The sequence below is a fragment of the Sitodiplosis mosellana genome, unplaced genomic scaffold, assembly GCF_009176505.1.
Source record: "Sitodiplosis mosellana isolate CC-2019 unplaced genomic scaffold, AAFC_SMos_1.0 Smas_scaffold_5400, whole genome shotgun sequence".
Lineage (NCBI taxonomy): Eukaryota > Metazoa > Arthropoda > Insecta > Diptera > Cecidomyiidae > Sitodiplosis > Sitodiplosis mosellana.
In genome coordinates this window covers 2,219-18,275 of record NW_022600642.1, presented here as the reverse complement: position 1 = coordinate 18,275, position 16,057 = coordinate 2,219, and the positions used below count along the sequence as shown (strand labels likewise).

Sequence of the window (16,057 nt, the reverse complement as noted above, 5' to 3'; positions counted from 1 at the left end):
TAACAAAATTCCTTTGATAGACACGTGTAGCTGATACAATTGTAAATAGATAGCAAAAAATGGAATACGTGGAAAGAATGGAGTAGAAATTGGAAATAAACAGAACATTAGAAACAATATCCCAAAATTTCTATGAAAATGATGCCAACCATTGATATTCGAGCAGACAGAATCTTGGTCAAAACATCTGTACCCATTTGACAAGATGATGCAACAGCAAACAAAAAAAAAATCCGATACTTCTAAATGTTCGGCGAGGGATGCGCCTATCTGTGTAATTTGTTGTTGTAATTTGATAGTTCGAACTCCCACCGCTTACGTGTACAATGCAAATGTATTTCAGTGTAGCGCTAGTAGCATATAGTTTGCCTTAGACGCAGCTCTCGATGTTCGGTGCTTTCGTCGCGCGGCCAACTGAATTTCAAAACGAAAGCAATGATAATCGTACACAGAATCACCAGAGAAATCGAACAAATCCAAACAACTCCCGTAAATGGTAGGTAGTAAATGTTTGAAACATAGGAAATCGGTGGAGATCGCAGAACAAAGGCAATCGATGAAGGAATCGTCATTGAAAGGTAGTCGAGATAATCGATTCGATCGGCTGTCATAAAAATTATGGTTCCTGTTTTTTCAATGAAAATATTTTAGAGAAAGAGAGAGAGAGGTTTTAATTTTCATTTCAAACCACCAATGTCCGCTTCTTTGCGTTGCAATTGTCCATACAAACCAGTAATTCGGCCAGTCTTCTTGTCTTTATATCCCCATGTACGGTGTACATCACCAACCATTGTTGTATTGATCGTGTCGATCCAATGATTCGTAATCACAAGGGAGAGCTTTGAGATGGTGTCAATTCAATTGTGACTGAAACAACAACAAAAAACTGTGCACTAACGTATGTAATCAAACAGTCTGTTCACTCACTGATAGTCATCTAAATCGGTATGATTTTCGGATCCATTATTAATGAAAACTGTTGACGCAATCAATTGAAGTCCATTCAAGTTCTGACGTCGCCGGGAAAGTTAATGAGTTGTACGTAAATCAATAAGTCCTTCTGTGATGCTCCACAATCCAAACTCTTCAAAAATCCATGGGCTTTTTTGCAATTTTATAAACTATTGTGAAAAAATTGAATTTATTCCATGAGAAAGTAAATTTTGCATTTTTTATGCTCCACATAACCTTGTTTCAAATTATATCCATTCGAATTTTCATCTCGATTTGCAAGAATAATGTTGCTGCCAGGCAAAAATGATAGCTCTTGAATGGAAACATTCGTTGCATCGGCAATAATCCATCGATACGGATGAGCAAAGTATTTTCCTCCACATCTGACAGTATATTTAATCGCTTCTCACAGTTTGCATCCGCGAAAAACCATTGCCCATTTGTTCGCCTGAGTATCTGAATCACATGTTTGTTCGTAATGGTGAATCGTCGCGTTGTCCAGATAATCTTCGCATAAATTTCAATCCGCGTACTGCATTTGATACTCGCGCATTCAGTTTCTCTGCAATCAATTTTTGGAATAGTATATCGGTCGAAATTAGAAATTCTAGATCTCCAGTCGCGTTTAAAAATAACCTAAGGCATCTGTTACGTTCTACGCAGTAAATTTTTCGACATCTTTCAAATGGTAAATTTCTCGCACCATTGTTATGAATTTTTTTATCCAATTTAGATTAAGATTGACTTTCCATTTGATTTCTTTCATTGATGTTAACGTACTTTAAATTGCAAAAACTCATCATCATTGTATTTTCTATTATTATTTTTCATTGTATCATCATTCTATTTGCTATCAAGTTAGTCCAAGTAGCTTAAATGTAAGTTGAGTAACAGTAAAGTACTGAGCTTCATGTCAAGTCTACTGTTAAGTCTAAATCTTAATGATTTCTACAAAAATCAATAGATAGCGTGAGGGTCCAGCATTTGCCTTGTGATAAAAATGGAATTGGCCGAAACGGCCAGTTTATAGGTGGAATGCGAACCATTTTTGTGTTCCTGAAGAGATAGGAGACATATACTTCATGCAATATTCTGAAATATTTCAAGATATTCATTTTTGCTTGAGAAACTGGCCTCCTATTTCTCACCAGGAACGCATATATGATTCCCATGTAACTAAGCGCATTTGGCTAATCCCATTTTTATAATCAACAACACATATATATGTACATGATGACCCTTCATCACGAATTGAACAAAAAAGTACCCTTAAAGTAAATTCATATCATTAGTGCGCAGGCGCACTCCATCATCACATACACTTAATTCCTTTGACGCACACGTATAGCTGTTGTTTTTCATTCCATCTGAACAAACACAGAAGTGGTGTGTTGGGCTGAAGCCGTTTTCGAAAATGATTATTCGTTTATTGTGCGACGTTTCGCTTTTATTAGGAGCATCATCAGCCAAAATTTATCAAATTACGAACCAGTTACATATGAATTTAAAATGTTTTCGAACGTATTCCATTTTTTGCGATCAATTTACAATTGTATCAGCTACACGTGTCTATCAAAGGAATTTTGTTATTGAGCTTCATTGAATGTTTGAACATGATTACACTATGCAACAGCAAAAGACAACCACAGAAAAAGGAACTTATTTCCAATGTTTTTGGGCCCACTTAATCCAAATCTGGCGTTATTTTTGCTCTGGCACGTCTAGTTTTTGAGATACACTTATTACGGTTTCCGTATCAGATTTGGATTAAGTGGGCCAAAAAAAACCTTGGAAATGAGTCTCCTTTCTTTCGGAGAATTTCGTTTTCGAAATTTGTTGCATAGTGTTAGTAGACTTCAATTCGTAAATTCCATAACTGTAAAATACTACACTTCATCAATTATTCGTTGCAGTACACGTGCCAGTTATTGGTAGATGAATGGTATAAAAAAGGCACCACCGCATAGGGAAAACCAAACAAATTCAAAGGATCTTCTGAAGAAGTACAAGACGGTTCTCTACTATCATTGTGCAAGAGGTTTAAACTCTGTTTCGTTGGCAAAAATGAATCTAATACACGGTTTGTTTTTGGTGCTATTTATCGTTGAATTCTCTGTAAGTTATTTCTTTTCCTTCATCATTTTCATTTTTATCCAATAAAATACGATATTTCTGTAGAACTGAAAGTAAACACGAAATTTACTTTTCTAGGAACTTCATGGAAAACGTAAGACAATTTTTATGAACACGCTTTTTATGAATCAAAAAGATTTTTTAGACTGTTATCATCAAGGCAACCAAAAATATTTACGAAAAAACTCAAAATATTTATTTATTTATGCACGAAAAAACATCGAAATATTTACGATAAAAATCTTATATTTAGAATATTTATTGACATAATGTCTAAACTTAATTAATTTTCAAAGTTTTTGCAGAAAATGATGACGTGTTTGGATAAATTATCGAGAAGAAATGAACGTCGATTGTCGCTTAAAACATTCTTGTATCTGGAAAATGACCGTTCGACGTCGGTTGACGTAATGGGAGCGAATTTGAACGCGTCTATTTCGGCCGGGGATAGACCATCAACGTATTCGTCTTTCGCAGTACATTTTCCAGATACAAGAATGTTTTCGATTTGCTTTTTCTGACAATCCTTTGTTTCGAGCAACCACTTAATCATACTTTTTCCTAAATTGTGGTTGCACGCGCATTTCTTTCAAATGAATAAAATCTGTAAACGTCTACACAGTAATGTATACACTGTACAGTGTATACTGTGCAAACAGCACACATTGCAGAATTGCAATTTTAGTGTTTTGATTAATAATAAGTGACACAATTCGATATAATTCCATTATCTTTGATTTGCAAAGTCATGCAGAGACGTTCAAAGTGTATTTGGAATGCTTTGTCTTGGAATATGACTCATTTTTTATTGCGAAATATGTACAACATCTAAAATATTTATCATTGCTTGAAAAATACTCAAAAATATTTCTGAAAAGACGTCAAAAATCTTAAAATATTTACGAAAAACTCAAAAATTGAGAAATATTCATTCATGGTCAGAAAATGCCAAAATATTTATTTAAATATTTTTTGTTGCCCTGGTTATCATATTTAATTTAAAATTTTAACTTTTTTTCAAATGAACAGATGGCTTCTTCTCGCAAGCTCTACTTAAGGGCGAAGTGATTGAAAACATGTCACAGGCAAAGTTTGTAGCTGGAATCTATGCCCCTACAAGTAAGTCAGCTTTAGAATCATTTTTATTCGTTTTTTCGTGTGAATTTTCGATTCAAATATTCTATCAATTGTGTGTGTTCATTTTTGCTTGTACTGAGACAAAACGATTTTATTACAGGATATTTGTATGCATTCAAAAACAAGTTAACTGAAGAAATGTTGTCTACATGTACCGCATTTATTCTGTCAACAACGGAAATTATCACGAATGCTCATTGTGTGGCTGGTGCCCCATATATTTATGTGGTAGCTGGAATGAAAGTTGCATTAGAAAAAAACCTAATCACAGTCGAAAAAGAGAACATTGCATATCACCCTTATTATAGTCATTTAATTTTTGGTGCATTTGATATTGCCAAAATTACACTGAAAACGCCATTAGAGTTCAGCGATACCGTTGGCAGTATCGAACTCGTGGACAAAGATTACAAATTGAATAACCCATCAGAAGTGGTCACTGCCTATGGATATGGCGTGTTGAACAACACCGAACCATTGATATTGAGGCGTTGCGATGCGAACTATAGATCTTATGTCGAACGAGCCAACATACTCAATCCAAGTCAGACTTTGTACTTTACCACTGGTGATTCTACAAAAGATGGTGAAATTATTACAGCGGCCGATTCGGGTGGACCAGTTGTTTCAAAAACAAATGGCAAAATCGTGGGCATAACTATGGGTATAAATGGAACAACAGATGGTCGTGGAATATTCCTCCCAATTACGTCATTCCTTGATTTTATCCATGATCCAAAGGTATCTAATCTCAATGCCCCAATTCTCATTCTTAAAAACGCGAACAAAATGTATTTTTGCTTTTTTTCAGAGCGTGAATCCACTTCCACCTTCGCTTACACCTAACGAAGCTAAATTTACAGCCGATATAGCGGCACCAGGAAGTAAATGTGCATTCTAAATTTGAATTAAATCAATTTATTAATCTTCATATTTTTTTTTCTTTCGACGGCGGAAGATTAGATTTTTCATGATTCATAAACCAATACTCATCCTGAGATATTTTTCTATTACAGAGTTTCTTATCGCCACCAAGGAAGCATATGCCAATGCCGGCGAAGATGCTCTAATACAATTTAATGCAATCATTTTGTCGGAAACCGAGATTTTGACCTGTGCACATAATGTGTACGGCGCCCCATATGTCTATGTAATAGTTAATAAACTCACAAGCAATGCGAAAAAAATCAAAGTCACTAAAGACCAGATAGAAATTCATGAGAAATACGCATTTCCTGAATTGAGATTTAACATTGCCAAGATTACACTTAAAGAACGGTTGGAGTTCAACGACAACGTCGGCAGCATCGATTTGGTGGACAAAGATTACAAATTGAATGACCCGTCCGAAATGGTCACTGTCTACGGTGATATGGTGCTGCATGGAACAAAGAGAATGAGACGTTATGATGCAAAGTATTTGGATGGCGCCAAAGTATTTGGTGCAAATGATTTGATGTGTTACACTTTTGATGAAAGCATGGGAACTCCCTCTGCCTTTGGAGGACCGATGATTTCGAAAAAGAATAACAAACTCGTGGGCATGACCATATTTCGTTCGCCTGGTAAGCCAGTTGTTTTTCAACCGATTGCACCGTTGTTCGATTGGATCCGGAAGCCAAGGGTAAGACGTAATTAAAGAAGAAGAATATAGGCTTGAAAAAGGGGGTTTCAGGCGCCTGTAAAAGCTGAATACCGTTTCTTTTTTTGTTCCTGTCATTTGATGTTCAACAAAAGAACCGAATAAATTTGAGAATTTAAGAAAAATGCATTTTATTTCTCATTCGCCCATGCGCAGTTATATGATTATTATCTGAAGTAATTGCGATCAGATGAAAAACCTCTAGACGAGGTTAAAATGGAGTGACGCTCCTGTGCGTGGGTTTACCACTCAAAATGACTGATATCATTTTGAGTGACGCTTTGACGCTGTATTACCTCTGGATATGAAGTTCAGAAGTGTTTTTCGCATTCACTATTGTAAAAATTTATTCAAAATAAGGAAAAATATCGCGTCACGACTTTTGAATTTTGTTCCAAAGCTTTTAAGCATTTTGCCGTGTAAAAGTTCCTTTTATAAGATCCCTAATTCAAGGCAACATTTACTTACAGCATAAACATATGCTTAAAATGGTCTTACGAGGCTACGGTGTAAACTTTGAATAATAGCTTTGAAAATGGGTTCGCAATGTTGTCTTAATATTAAGCAATATAATAAGCATGCTCGCAATTACACTTTCCAATGAAACTGTCTAAGACAGTCTGTCTTCCAAGCCAATTATTAATGAAACAAGGATTCGAGGCAATCATATTGATTTTTTTTGTCTAGAAACTTTTTATGCATCTTGCCCTGCTACAGTTAGTCACCTGTATGTTTCAAGAATCTAATTTCCTAATGAAAACATATCGAGAATTGGATCAACGAAACGCTGCAACATGAAATGATCCAGAAATTCAAATTATTGATCACAATTTTCTTGAAATAAATGCAGCGAAGATATAATAATAAAAATAAAGTGAAAAATCGGTCACTTTAACTAAAACTTCGACAATTTTGTATGAGAGGTACCCGTATTTTTTGTCAAAATTTTCTTGGAAAAAATTGAGGGCCAAAAACCAAACTTCTGCAAATGCGATCAACATGAAACTTTCAGAATCTTATTTTTTCTCCAAAAAATGAAACCTCAGAAAGTTTGAAGCCAATCAGAATCGATTAACGGGTACCTCCCATACAAAATTGTCCAAAAATCGGAAATTTTAGTCAAAATTTCAAAAATTTTGTATGGGAGGTACCCGTAAATCGATTCCGATTGGTTTCAAACTTTCAGAATCTTATTTTTCACCCAAAAAATGAAATCCCAGAAAGTCTGAAGCTAATCGGAGTCGATTTACAGGTACCTAAAGTGTCAATTTTTTGAGGTTTTTCTTAGGGCAAGTACCCCAGGGTCAAATCGGAAATGGCTCATCTTCGAACTTAAACTATGTTTTTCGAATACAAAACTTTTGGCATTTCCAGATTTTGATTATCTCAATTATTTTTTGAGTTATCGTGTTAACACACACCAACGACGACAACGACGACGACGACGGCACACGAACGGAAAAGTGTCTCAAAAAGTAGTTTTCTACGCGTTTCATGAGTTTTTATGATGATCTAAACCAATTTTGCGAAAAAAGTTTTCGGGACCAATTCCTATACTTTCCCTTGACACGTTGTGTACGGAAAAGTAAAATGAATTTATTATAGGATCCAAGAAATATAAATTACCGATCGTATTTTTTTCATTTGAAGACTGAAATGAAAATTTACAATTGGTGCCGAGTGTCTGATAGAACTTGAGCTGAGTGAAAAAAAGTTAAAAATAGATTGAAACACTTTGTTTATTTGGGTTTATGTGCTCTGTGGATTGCAAAAATTTATTTAAGAAGTGATCCATCTTCAATGAAAGCTTTTCAGCTTAGGTGCATATATTTTTTAAGTGACAAAAATAGAATCAAGTTCCGAACAATACATTGTAAAAAACTTTATTAAAGTAAACTTATTTGAGAATATAGCCATTGTGTAGTGAGCCTGATTCTTCAAACTTCATTCGGCGAATGCCGATTTTTCTCTGCACATTTCCACTTTCAAAACGCATATATTGTTGAATTTCAATTTTAGGAATTTTTCCACGCAAAATACCAAGAATGAGATCAAAAATCCATAAACAAGGAAAAGCAGGGCTGCATAGCAATCAATTAATCGTACACTTCCAGAACTCTTCCCGTCCGAATCACATTTTGGACGATTTGTGGATATTCGTGACCTTTCTCTCAATTGTATACCATGCTCTCGGATTTTCATAATGCTGAAAGAAGCACGCATTTGATTTGTCCAACCGTATAGTACTCGATTTCACTTCATATTCGATACAAGACAATTTATGTTAATTTTCAATACCATTTATTTTGATGAACAGAACTCCAAAACAACAACGAGAACGCCAGTCTTTGATTTTAAAAGGTTAGTCAATTTTTCGCAATGATCAGAGAAAAAATACACCAAACACATTTCAGAATTTAAATGATTTTAATTTTCTAAATGCAGAAACAGATCCATCGAACCTCAATTTAGTTGTAGTGGAGCAACCGTGAACAAATGAATACCAACTGAAGACTTCTATTTGCTACATGTAACTTTGGATTTGAATAATAAATGCACAAGAAAAAAGTTCCGTTGTTTTGATAATGTTTGACGTCTCATGATCTCAACCGAAGCGAAGAATTGTCTTCAGTTTCAATTATCAACGTGATAATGTCGTTTTACTGCGATTGCGATAAACAATCTATTTTCATTTTCAGTCATATTCTTCGGTTAACGGTTTCAACGGTTACAAACCTTTCGATAAGGTTCGGAATTTATTTTCAGTGATTTGTTTTATTTGTGAGGTGGATTTTTTTAAATTGTTTTTGTCATTATTATTTAACAACTTATCACTGTAAAACAGGTAAATAATATAATAATTATCTGGACTTTCCGATATAATGAACGTTCACCTTCATTTCGATCATCACCATGGAAATAAGTGTATATTGAAAATGTTCATAAACTTTGGACATAAGTTTTTTTGCATAAAATGATCTCAATTTCAACTAAAATAGCCCATTTTAGTTGGATATTTACTATCGATTTTACGCCATAAACAGGCAACGTTTTATCGTTTTCATTCATACCAACTCAAATTAAGTGGCTGTTTAAATACATTTAGATAAATCGATCAAGAATATTATTGTTGGATTTCTTTATCTTGAGTATGTTTAAGTGGTAATTCAACTTTGAGGTCATTCATATTTCCCACATTTGTGCAAGAGAATTTTATTGCGTTAAAAATTGCAAAGCTCCATTCATAAACTGATTTTTCGAAGTGGCTCGTAACAAATACAAAATATTGTATTTTGTTTTTTATGACTCATATGACTTTAACGAGGCGAACATGTAAAATTTAGACAATCCGATCTTCAAATGTCACTAGTTTCATATTATTGACGTCTCAGGTGGGGTCTTTTGCGTTTAAATTTGATCGCTTGATGGTTCGATCTAAATACTCTGTCTTTCGAAACCACCGAAATTCGCAAGATGATGGAATATACTATGAGCAAAATGGGGAATTTTTTGATTTATGGTTCCTCTCATTTTCATCGTGTTTACGCTTGTTCTTGTTCTCATCTACTTAGTGATCACAACTTGCACGTATTGGATCATGGGATGGAAAAAAGACAAGTAAGAATTTAGTTTGTTATCAATATTCCTCAAGGTTTTTGGCTTAAAATAGCTTAATCATACAAATTCCATTTCATTTCTTTTGTTCGACAGAATTGCAAAACGATAACTACAACATGAAATTCTATGCTGAATAAGCCCGTACACAATCGAAACATATCAATAGATTTGTGTGCTGCGCACATAATGTTGTTGTATGAATAACGTCCTCCAAATACAAAAACACGTCCATTCACTATCAATCAATGCGTCGTTATACATCGATCAGCGATGACAATCAACTATTCCGCACCATAAAATACCTCATCAGTTCAACGAAAACATTTTTAAAAACATGCTTAGTTTCCGTTTCGCAGTTCTGTTTTTCTACGAACTTCAACAATGACTGAGAGATGACTGGAGCACACTGGGCTATCGAACGACAGCCGCATTGCAACTGTATTTACGTGCGTTAAGCACTACTTGACTCAAGCATGACTCCGCTATTGTAATACGGTATTGTATTTTATTGTAATTGGATTAATGCAATGTTCAATTTTTTTTCTATGTACATAGTTAGTATGAAATTCAATTTCAAACATGTCGGACATTATGTAGAAATAATTTTGAAATGTTCTGCGAATGTGGTTGAAAAAGGATTTGCGTGTGAAGATAAAATCTTGGTTTAGGTTTATTCATCACAGTAAAATGCAATAAATTTGATATTTTTGTTATATTCGTGTAAATTCAACATTTGAAAAAAAAAATTCAAAACAAACTCGTGTAATGAAATCAATGGGACAATATGGCGGAACGGATATAAACTGAAATGCAGTCTGCCTTATGCCTCAATCAGAATTTGTGCATGGAAGCCACCGCAGAAATTAAAACAATCAGATAAAAGCGATTCCCAGAAAATAACTCCAAAAAGGAAGACTTTGATTTTGAGTTGATCGAACTTAGGGAAAATGGTGAGGTACAACTGTTTTAAAATCGATGTTCGAGGCAAAGTTCAAACTCTGGTAAGTAGTACAACAGCATGAGCGGCAATACAAGTGAATCTAGTATACCTTCGTTCGTCAAGTGGATAAAAACCACGACCGAATATGTAATACTCCGACGAAATTCGATTTTCAATCATTATTATATTAATATATAATCCGAATATTAGATTGAGTTTCTCTTCAATGATTTTCGATATTGCAAGAACTAAAATGGATTCCAGTCACCACATTTCCAATTTTGTAAAATTATTTGAAACAATTTACTTATATTGTCAAATGAATTTGTATAAATGCATTTTCACACAGTATTAGTAGCACTTTCAGTGATAAATGATGATGAAAATTGTGAATTTTTCAATCAAGAGTGGAACAAAACAGCAACAAAACTCTGATCGTCTGTACAATCAGATAGGTGACGTCAAACAAGAACACATAGTTTGCTATAACAAGTACGCGTCTGTGTTCGTGCGTCTGTCTTAGTTCAAACGTTGAAAGTATGACACATTGCACTTAGTCCCAAAGCGACGCTGTATTGTTTATCATTTTCATGATCAGAAAGGCTGGACGATATTCAGGAGAAACGAAATACAAACCAAGTGGATGTATTAGTTGTAGATCAAAATGTAAATTCGAAATCACTTACAAGTTTTCGGAATTACTATTGATTTCGATATTTTCACTCAATTGATATTTTTTTTTGATTAAATTACTAGAAAAAGTGTACGAGCCAATTTGTTGGAGTGACGTGGATCTTTTTCAGGGAATTTACCCAAAACAGTAACATCCATGGGCTAAGATACTTCAGTGAAAGAGGGCTGCATTGGAGTGAAAGGTACTCTTTTTCAGTTCACTAATTCCGAATTTTCCATTTTTAATGATGATTGACGAACAGGTTGTGGTGGTTAGTTTCTCTTGGTTTGTCACTTTGGCTATGCGGCTCGATGATCCACAATTCTTGGTCGGATTGGAACGAAAATCCACTGACTTTTGACTCCAGCAACAAGGCACACATTTCAACGATTCCATTTCCAACAGTGACCATTTGTCCGTATATTAAAACCTTGAAACATAAATTGGATATATCATCGAAATTAAACAGCAAGTTTGAATTGATTGCAAACTTATCTGACACAGAGTATGGAGTTTCATACACTAGAGATTTCGTTTTCCATTTTGCTCAACCAATTTCCGCATTGATTACCTCAGGTCTAAACAGTTGAATGCATTGGCTCATATTTGTCCACTTTTGCCACAGCGTCTAAAGTCTAAGGAAAATTTTGCGACTGAATCAATTTATGACACAATAAAAAACTTAGCACCCAATCTGGAGTACACGATTCAATCGTGCTCTTGGAAACAGAAGCGGATCAATTGTTCTGAATTCATGTCCCCAATCTTAACATCTAATGGCCTTTGTTTCCAATTCAATGCATTAAACTCACGTGATATCTATACAACAGAGTGAGTTAAAGAAATTAAACCATGGCGAATAGAATTTATAAAAATGGAACATTTTCAGAATGGCCCCGAGTATAATGAAACACATAGATAGTCATCGGAATGCGCCATTCTGGAGCTTGGAAAATGAATACAACGAAGGGTTTATCGGAAAAGATTACCCGATGCGAGTGTTTAGCTCGGGCCGTGAAAATGGCCTTGAATTGATTCTTTCTACTCGCACAAGCGATCACGATTCTCGTTGCAGCGGATTTCTTAAAGGATTCCAAATTTTCTTAACTTCGCCAGGCGATTTGTTAAAATACAATCCCCATTTTCGGATCCAACCTTCAGATGATACTCTCTATGTGATAAAACCCCGATTAAGAACTTCTCCAAAGAAACTGGGCAAATATCAACCGAAGCAACGTAAATGTTTTTTCGACTTCGAACGTCGATTACGATTCTTCAAATCTTATTCGCTACAGAATTGCATGGATGAGTGTACAGCGAATTTCACAATGAAAAAATGTGGATGTGTGCAGTTTTCTATGCCAAGTATAACAATTTACTTTCAATGTTCTAAGCGCAAGATGTTTATATTTTCAAATGTTAACAGGGGACAAAAACACTAGAATTTGTGGTGCGTCAAAAATAAACTGCTATGAAGAGGCTACTACAAAATTCATTTATGGAAAAAAAATGCATTGCAACTGTTCAGAAGCATGCATGTCTATTGATTACAGTGGGAAATTTGATCAAATGAAGCGAACATTTGGTCAAAATGGAACGAACAACCTGATGTAAATATAGGAAAAACTTTGAGAGGATTCAAGAGTGATATATTTACCTGTTTGTGCTATTTCCGGTTTCTTTGCTAGTCAAACAAGATTGACCATTTTCTTCGAGGACGATTACATTCGAACGAACATTGCGGTTGAAACGTACACAATCGGCGATTTTCTGTCGATTTGTGGCGGTTTACTCGGACTATTTCTGGGTGTCTCTGCAATAAGCGTTATTGAGCTAATTTATTACGCCACTCTTCGTCTCTTCTGGACCATTCGTTATTCGAGAACGGAAAATACCGAAAAACCATCTAAACAGACCAGTCATGATGATCAAATAGATCAGAATACAAAAAATCGAGAGGTTTGTCATCGAAATAGAGACAATATTGAGATGATATATGCATTATAATGTACGTGAAACGGGTACAATTTTCATTTTTAGGTAAAATGGATAATTCTTTTTGTTCGGAGGATGCAGACATGGTTCATGATATTCTGTGCAAACAGCAACATTCATGGCGTTCGATATATCAGCAAACGACGGCTACACTGGAGCGAAAGGTTTTCATTTCATTTTCATGGGTTTTCTCTCATTTCAATGAGTTTTATTTCCATATGGTGTTATGATCGCATCGAAATCAGGCTCTGGTGGTTGGTTTTTGTTGGTGTGTCCGTTTGTTTGTGTGGTTTAATGATTCGTGGCGTTTGGATTCAAAAGCTAGAGGATCCAGTGAAATTGGACATGGCGAAAGATGGGAACGATAGAATCATTCCGTTTCCAACCGTTACCATTTGCCCTGAAACTAAAACTGTTAGAAGTAAATTGGACGTAACTAGGGCAGTCAAGACTTCAGCTAATTTATCTGCAATAGAGTAAGGAAGTTTGGAAGCAGATTATATATTCAATTGCTTCAACAAATCGCGAATATTCTCTATAAGCGAATTTCTTGCACTTCCACAGAATCACTCGAATTAATGCTTTGGCTCACATATGCCCTCGATTGTCGGATTCAATTGAGTATACAGATAATCTAACGACGGATGCAATTTATGACACAATTCAAGACATTGCACCTAGAATGATTCAATCAGAAATGAGGTGTGTTTGGCAAGTTCAATGGAAAAAATGTTCAAAACTATTTGTGCCTACTTTAACTGAAGAAGGGCTTTGTTTTGCGTTTAATGCTCTCAATGTGCATGATATTTATACAGACGAGTGAGTTTTTATAGTGTTTTCAGTCATTATGATTACGAAGTTTGAAGTTTTACTTTCAGATTGGCCCCAGAAATGATGAACATGAACAATAATGATCTGAATGTATCAGGATGGACTCTAGACAGTGGATACGCGAACGAATCGGCGGGGGATAATTACCCGTTTCAGTCGGCACAATTAGAGGAAGTAAATAGATTGATCTTAACGGTTGCATCTTTTCGAAGTGACATGGATTATCAATGTAGAGGAATCGACCAAGGACATAAACTATTCTTAACCACGCCCGGTGAAACACTGACTCCATCACGAAAATATGTGCGACTTCCGATTTTAACACTAAATATGGTTGAGATCATTCCAAGCGTAATCACAGCTACAGAGGTAGTACGCGATTTTGAGCCACACCAGCGAAAATGCTTTTATAGCTTTGACCGTCCATTGCGTTTCTTCAAAATTTATACGAAAATCAATTGCGAAGAAGAGTGTTTGGCGAACTTCACGCGAATCGAATGTGGATGCGTGAAATTTTCGTCCCCAAGTATGGAACCTTCTTAATTTTTAATTGCCGAATGTGGATAAGAAAATCCTTTTCTGCTATTCACAGGAGACAAACACACAAAAATCTGCGGTGGGGCAAGTGTAAAGTGCTACAAATTGGCAAAAAGGAAACTATTTACCAGCAGCAATGGCAAAGCATTTTATGACAAGTGCAATTGTTTGCCATCGTGTACGTATGTGGGATATGATGCAGTTATCTCTAGAACAGATATCGATCTCGAGACTCTTAAGCAAATTAGCAAACGGTTCTCTGAGGAGTAAGAGTCCTTCGCCATGAAGTATGTGCCATAATACATTCTGATTTATTCCACTATTTTCAGATTTTGCCTCACAACTTCTATCCTTCGTTTTAAAAGTCTTAGAAGTCTGAATGTGAAATCAATGAACAGGAAAGAGTTGTACACTTTTACTACTGATTTTTTGGCCGTGTGTGGCGGATTACTTGGATTATTCTTGGGTGTTTCTGTTCTGAGCATCTTTGAACTCATTTATTACTTGACGCTTCGCTTATTTTGGTTCAACCGCCGTGTGGCAAGGGCCGAAAATGTGGTGGTACCATTTAATCATGAGGCAGTAATTGAATTAGCCGCATGAAAATGCAATTAATCACAATTGGCACTCGATGCACGTTATTCAATTCATATGAAATTATTTAAATAGAAGAGTGAATGCGACTTTGTGCTAGATTCTTATGAGCTTTATTGATGTCTGTCCAACCAAGTTTATTCGATCGAAAAAAATCTACATTCTCACTGAAAATTACTATGTGTTTTAGTTGGAAAAGGTAAATTGCTTCATTTTATATTTCGAATCATTTTTTCGACAGTGAATTTGATGTTTTTTAACCTCGAATTTTGTAATAGAAATGAAATGTTGAAAATATTGTAACATTGATTTGAATATGATATTCCATAGGATCTTTGAATTCATCGCAATTGTTCAACTTCAATTTTGATACGATGCACAACAAAATATTTAATAAGCTTCCTAGGGTTCGAGAGCGGCACCCTCATTTAAAAGTAATAGTAGTGTTGTCGGTAACTAGCTGTTCAATTTCTAACGATTGATTGTATGTTACTGATTTGCTTTGGTGTAAACACTTTACCAGTTGACTTATTTGAAGTGGCATCTGATGACTGCAATCCGGCATTATTACTTTTCCGTACACAACGTGTCAAGGGAAAGTATAGGAATTGGTCCCGAAAACTTTTTTCGCAAAATTAGCTTAGATCATCATAACAACTCATGAAACGCGTAGAAAACCACTTTTTGAGACACTTTTCCGTTCGTGTGCCGTCGTTGTCGTTGTCATCGTCGTTGGTGTTTGTTAACACGATAACTCAAAAAATAATTGAGATAATCAAAATCTGGAAATGCCAAAATCTTTGTATCCGAAAAACATAGTTTAAGTTCGAAGATGAGCCATTTCCGATTTGACCCTGGGGTACTTGCCCTAAGAAAAACCTCAAAAAATTGACACTTTAGGTACCTGTAAATCGACTCCGATTGGCTTCAAACTTTCTGGGATTTGGGAAAAAAATAAGATTCTGAAAGTTTGAAACCAATCGGAATCGATTTACGGGTACCT

General features: G+C 35.3%; 4 protein-coding genes across 5 annotated transcripts; 3 read left to right on the top strand and 1 right to left on the bottom strand.

Annotated features, from left to right (window-relative positions):
• Window positions 1–205: 205 nt before the first annotated feature.
• LOC129572693 (uncharacterized) lies at window positions 206–1,029 on the bottom strand. Its single transcript, XM_055452705.1, has 3 exons — window positions 928–1,029; window positions 689–867; window positions 206–625 (listed from the first exon to the last, which is right to left on the bottom strand). The coding sequence occupies exons 2-3, from the start codon at window positions 789–791 to the stop codon at window positions 351–353; spliced, it is 378 nt and encodes a 125-aa protein (XP_055308680.1). The 5' UTR covers window positions 792–867; window positions 928–1,029; the 3' UTR covers window positions 206–350.
• Window positions 1,030–2,890: 1,861 nt separating this feature from the next.
• Window positions 2,891–6,664, top strand: LOC129572695 (serine protease 3-like). The gene is made up of 7 exons (XM_055452707.1): window positions 2,891–3,069; window positions 3,166–3,181; window positions 4,117–4,206; window positions 4,325–4,965; window positions 5,036–5,108; window positions 5,241–5,374; window positions 6,584–6,664. The coding sequence occupies exons 1-7, from the start codon at window positions 3,019–3,021 to the stop codon at window positions 6,662–6,664; spliced, it is 1,086 nt and encodes a 361-aa protein (XP_055308682.1). The 5' UTR covers window positions 2,891–3,018.
• A 3,686-nt stretch (window positions 6,665–10,350) lies between these two features.
• Window positions 10,351–12,585, top strand: LOC129572694 (pickpocket protein 28-like; the record flags this gene model as incomplete). Its single annotated transcript, XM_055452706.1, has 6 exons — window positions 10,351–10,485; window positions 11,181–11,299; window positions 11,360–11,602; window positions 11,674–11,928; window positions 11,987–12,462; window positions 12,524–12,585. Coding segments are annotated over exons 1-6 (1,209 nt in total), but the record flags the coding sequence as incomplete, so codon positions are not given.
• Window positions 12,586–12,603: 18 nt separating this feature from the next.
• On the top strand, window positions 12,604–15,183 carry LOC129572692 (pickpocket protein 28-like). Of its 2 annotated transcripts, XM_055452704.1 has the most exons (8): window positions 12,604–12,707; window positions 12,786–13,056; window positions 13,138–13,256; window positions 13,338–13,568; window positions 13,657–13,911; window positions 13,959–14,449; window positions 14,516–14,726; window positions 14,790–15,183. In XM_055452704.1, exons 1-8 carry the CDS (start codon window positions 12,607–12,609, stop codon window positions 15,061–15,063), a joined length of 1,953 nt encoding a protein of 650 aa, XP_055308679.1. In that variant the 5' UTR covers window positions 12,604–12,606; the 3' UTR covers window positions 15,064–15,183. The 2 variants fall into 2 exon arrangements, with proteins under 2 accessions (XP_055308679.1, XP_055308677.1); XM_055452702.1 differs by having other exon boundaries at window positions 13,138–13,568; window positions 13,971–14,449.
• Window positions 15,184–16,057: the final 874 nt, after the last annotated feature.